This window comes from Bactrocera tryoni, unplaced genomic scaffold (assembly GCF_016617805.1).
Source record: "Bactrocera tryoni isolate S06 unplaced genomic scaffold, CSIRO_BtryS06_freeze2 scaffold_25, whole genome shotgun sequence".
Classification (NCBI taxonomy): Eukaryota; Metazoa; Arthropoda; class Insecta; order Diptera; family Tephritidae; genus Bactrocera; species Bactrocera tryoni.
The window spans coordinates 20,847,201-20,851,084 of record NW_024395977.1 but is presented as its reverse complement, the minus strand read 5'-3'; the positions used below and the strand labels follow the sequence as shown (position 1 = coordinate 20,851,084).

Genomic DNA, 3,884 nt, shown 5'->3' with positions numbered 1-3,884 from the left:
ATAATAATTTAAATGTATAATAAAAGCTATTTTTGCAATATATGATATAAAAAAAATGTGTACAAACAAATTAGTGATGTGTTAGTGTATATAAAATTGAAAAATATAAGTGCAAAATTAATTTTAATATAGAAAAAATGTTATTAAAATATTGCAAATTTTAAATTTTAAACGCGAATATCTCTTAAACTATAAGCCTCCTACGGCTATAACCATATATATCCTTGATCAGGATAATCTTGAAAGCCTGGGACGGTATACTAAATTCTTCCCTCAAAAATATCTATCGCTATATTTATTGCAAAATTCATGGTTAAACTTTCACATTCGGTCACAATTCGCGCAAAATATTGCAATTATTTTGCTTAAGTATCAGCTGAGCATCTGCAACAGTGTTGCAAACCGAGTATGAGGGCTGCAATATTGTCGCAGTTATGGAGTGCCTCGAATAAGCCCTATTTCTGAACCGACAGAAAGGCATAAAATACGCTATTATAACGTCATTATGTAAATAACCACTAGAGAAAGACAATATTTATTTCACACTGCTAGTTTTATTTTTAATTTTTCACTTAAGCAACATCATTAGATAGAAGTCGTACATATTTGCTCTGCAATTACATAAACCAGTTATTCCTCAAATTTGGGGGCAGGAGATTTAATGTTACTATAATCCCTTATTGGCGAATAGAACTGAAATAATATTCATATGAGCAACCACATAAAAATAAAAATCTATTTTTAACCTTATATTGCTTTTCTTTATACTCTTGCCATGGCTCGGGATTGGATGAACGATTCCAAGTTACATCAGGATTTCTTGTCGCTAACCGCATAGTGTAATATACTGCCCCAAGTGCACCAGCCCCGACGCACACATATAATGGGATTAACTGTACCAAAATTATGAAGAATGAAGACAAATGGCAATAGTTAACTTACCGCAGGATTTTTTTTTAAACTTTGTAATCCCAACCCTTGCATTTTATAATATTTCGCTGTTCTCTTTCAAGTAATTAATAATAACTATGTCCTACACCTGAATTCTCTTATGCAACTTGCTTATAGTGGATGTTAAAAGGTCATCGATTATCGATACAACTTCAAACGAGTATCATATCTCTATCGATATAGAGAAAACTGTTACCAGAGAACGTATAATATAGAGAAGGTTCAACTACGGACAAGCGTCTGAACTGTCAAGCATAGATAACTTGATGAGAGACTCTTTGGTTCGAGAGAGAGCTGTCAAAACCCGCGTTTTTTATAACATTTGCCAATGATGCCACTGCTGAAAAATATTAGCTTGGGCATTTTATAAAGAACTTTTGGATATTTTGCAGTTTCCACACTACCACTGAGGTATGCAAATAGCGCGTTACCGATATTATTTTTGGGTGCTCGGTTCCCCAGTAGGCCTATATCACCCATATATACAAATAAATACAAATATATACATAAATAATATATAAATAAATACAAATATATACATAAATAATATATAAATAAATACAAATATATACATACATAAACCAAAATTGTACTTAAAGTAGCAATTCAAAAAAACAAAATTAAAGAAATAATTGAGTAACAATTTAAAATGAATACAAAAAAATAAATAAAGCCATATCATAATTCACATGAAAACAATCATTCATAACAATAAATAAAAATATAAATATTTCAAAAAGAAACATAATTAAAAAATAAGCAAAAGACTTATTTTCATCACATATTATCACAAGTAACAAAATAAATAATGGTTATTTAATTCAAAAGAATTGCACAGTAATTCTCTGTGTCTAAATATAAATTAAAAATACTCAATTTAAAAAAAGAAGTACAACAATTTTTAAAAAGCAATCTGCACCCAGTCTCCAATACAAAATTTTATACAGAATTAAGAATATATTAATATTAAGAGGCAAAAAAAAGAAACAAGGGTTTAAAAAAATTCCGAGAAAATTAAAAATAAAATGATACAGTTTTGCCAGCCTATCCTACAGATGAGAAACACAAAGAATTTTAGTTCTAAAATTGGGCCTAGTAAGATCTCTATTAAAAAATTTTACGAGCAGGAATATTCTCGTCCTGACAAAAAGAGTTAAAATAACATTCGAGTCACAGTTGTTGCAGCAGAGAAAGGGTCTGCCATGCTTCATTCTATCGAATAAAATTTGGCCTACTCCTATTCTGTGACAGGTGGATTCAAATTCTCTATTAAAAATATCTTCTAACTCCTTAATATAGTCTAAAAATCTCTGGGGTGGTTTAATTAAATTACACCTGTCAATTTGCCTCTGCTGAATGAAATAAAAATCAGGTGAAACCTCTTCTTCTCCTAAATAAGGTAATGGTTGGGTACAAGTGTGTGTCTTAAAAACTTTTAAATAAAGATAACCGCAAAAGTATGCATATGCATTTGCTTTAAGAAAATCTACTTCTACATCCTCTAATTCTGCCTGATGGTCTAACCTTAGCCTATTAAATTCGTGTTCTGGTCGAGGTAAACCCTGAAATTCTTGCCAAGATAAATCTTGGACTAAATTATCATTGCACACACTTTGGAGAATTTGGTTTGATAAATCTGGAGAAAAGTGTTCGTTCTGAGCTATCGGTTCACAGTTTCCATTTATAACTATGTTTGCATATCGCAATCCCCATGACTTCCTAAACAAATTACAGAACATGTAAGGTGTTATTCTTACACTTCTGCCACCCCCTCTTCTAATCTGTCCAAAATAATGCTCTAAACTATCCTGCCAAAGCCGTCTCGTCTGTAGGTGAGTGAAGCCTGCGTGTGACAAAAAGCGCCACAAACGTTCCAAACTAGATATGTTTGTTTTCCAACCATTTATATAATTAAAATTATTGGTTATGTCAGACCCTGCTTCATCTTTTATCCTAATTGTTTTCAAGAGGTTGGCAGCCTCACGAAGAAATTGTGTTTGCTCTGGGGTGCCCGAAAAAACTTGTTTACACGGTAAAATTGCATCAAAATTCCGACTGTTGAATATGTCAAATAACTTATTTATGAACAAAATATATTCCGCGGTATTGGAAAAAGTAGGAGATGGGGAAGTCAAACGCCCTGCACTATAAACTGCGAGCATACCGGAAGCGACAGTGTCGCTGAAAACTTGGGTAGCTAGTTTAACACTCATTTTCTGAAAATTGTTGGGAAAAAGGTGCGCATCGGTAAGCTTGGGTGCACACCGGACAGGATTTTGGGAATCTTTATTGTAAAAATTTACAATATCGGACCAGCTAACTAGGCGCGATTTAAAACTAACTCTATTTTTAAAGTTTTCTAAACAATTCCTAACACTCTTTATAAGATGGGGACAATCATTGAAAAAGTATACTTCCTTGCCATTTACCTGAAAATAGGGACGCGCTTCAGAAACTCCTAACACTCGAGCTAAATTGAGAAAATTCGACCCCTGATCACAAACAAAATAGCAAGGTATGAGACCTATATTCTGCAATTGGGTAATGGCCTGAAAAATATATTTTTTGGCAACATCACCTTTACAGGAACCATGGACAATGAAGTAAGCTAGAGGATGGGTCCAAGGCTCGCCACCGATACCTTGAACCAAAAGAGTCATTGCACTGGTACCTATTCTACAAGTTCGATTTTCATCGCCATAATCTTCTAATCCTACAATTTTATCATACTTTGGCAAGTATTGCATATGACTCTTCAGAGCCATTTCATCACATAAAATGGACACATATTTTTGTTGAGTTGTAAAGCCTCGGCTTCTCAACTCTAAACACTTGAGAGTACTGTTATTACAACCTGGGTCACGGGGCCATTCTGAAACGAACTCATCAAGTGTTCTCTCTTCGGGAAATCTAAGGAGAGTCTTTAGGTGTCT

The 3,884-nt window shown here is 33.3% G+C and overlaps 1 protein-coding gene across 1 annotated transcript; it reads right to left on the bottom strand.

The window, feature by feature from the left end:
- Positions 1-534: 534 nt before the first annotated feature.
- LOC120780454 (cytochrome c oxidase subunit NDUFA4) lies at positions 535-1,080 on the bottom strand. The gene is made up of 3 exons (XM_040112729.1): positions 943-1,080; positions 747-893; positions 535-693 (listed from the first exon to the last, which is right to left on the bottom strand). The coding sequence occupies exons 1-3, from the start codon at positions 982-984 to the stop codon at positions 631-633; spliced, it is 252 nt and encodes an 83-aa protein (XP_039968663.1). The 5' UTR covers positions 985-1,080; the 3' UTR covers positions 535-630.
- Between the last annotated feature and the right edge of the window lie 2,804 nt (positions 1,081-3,884).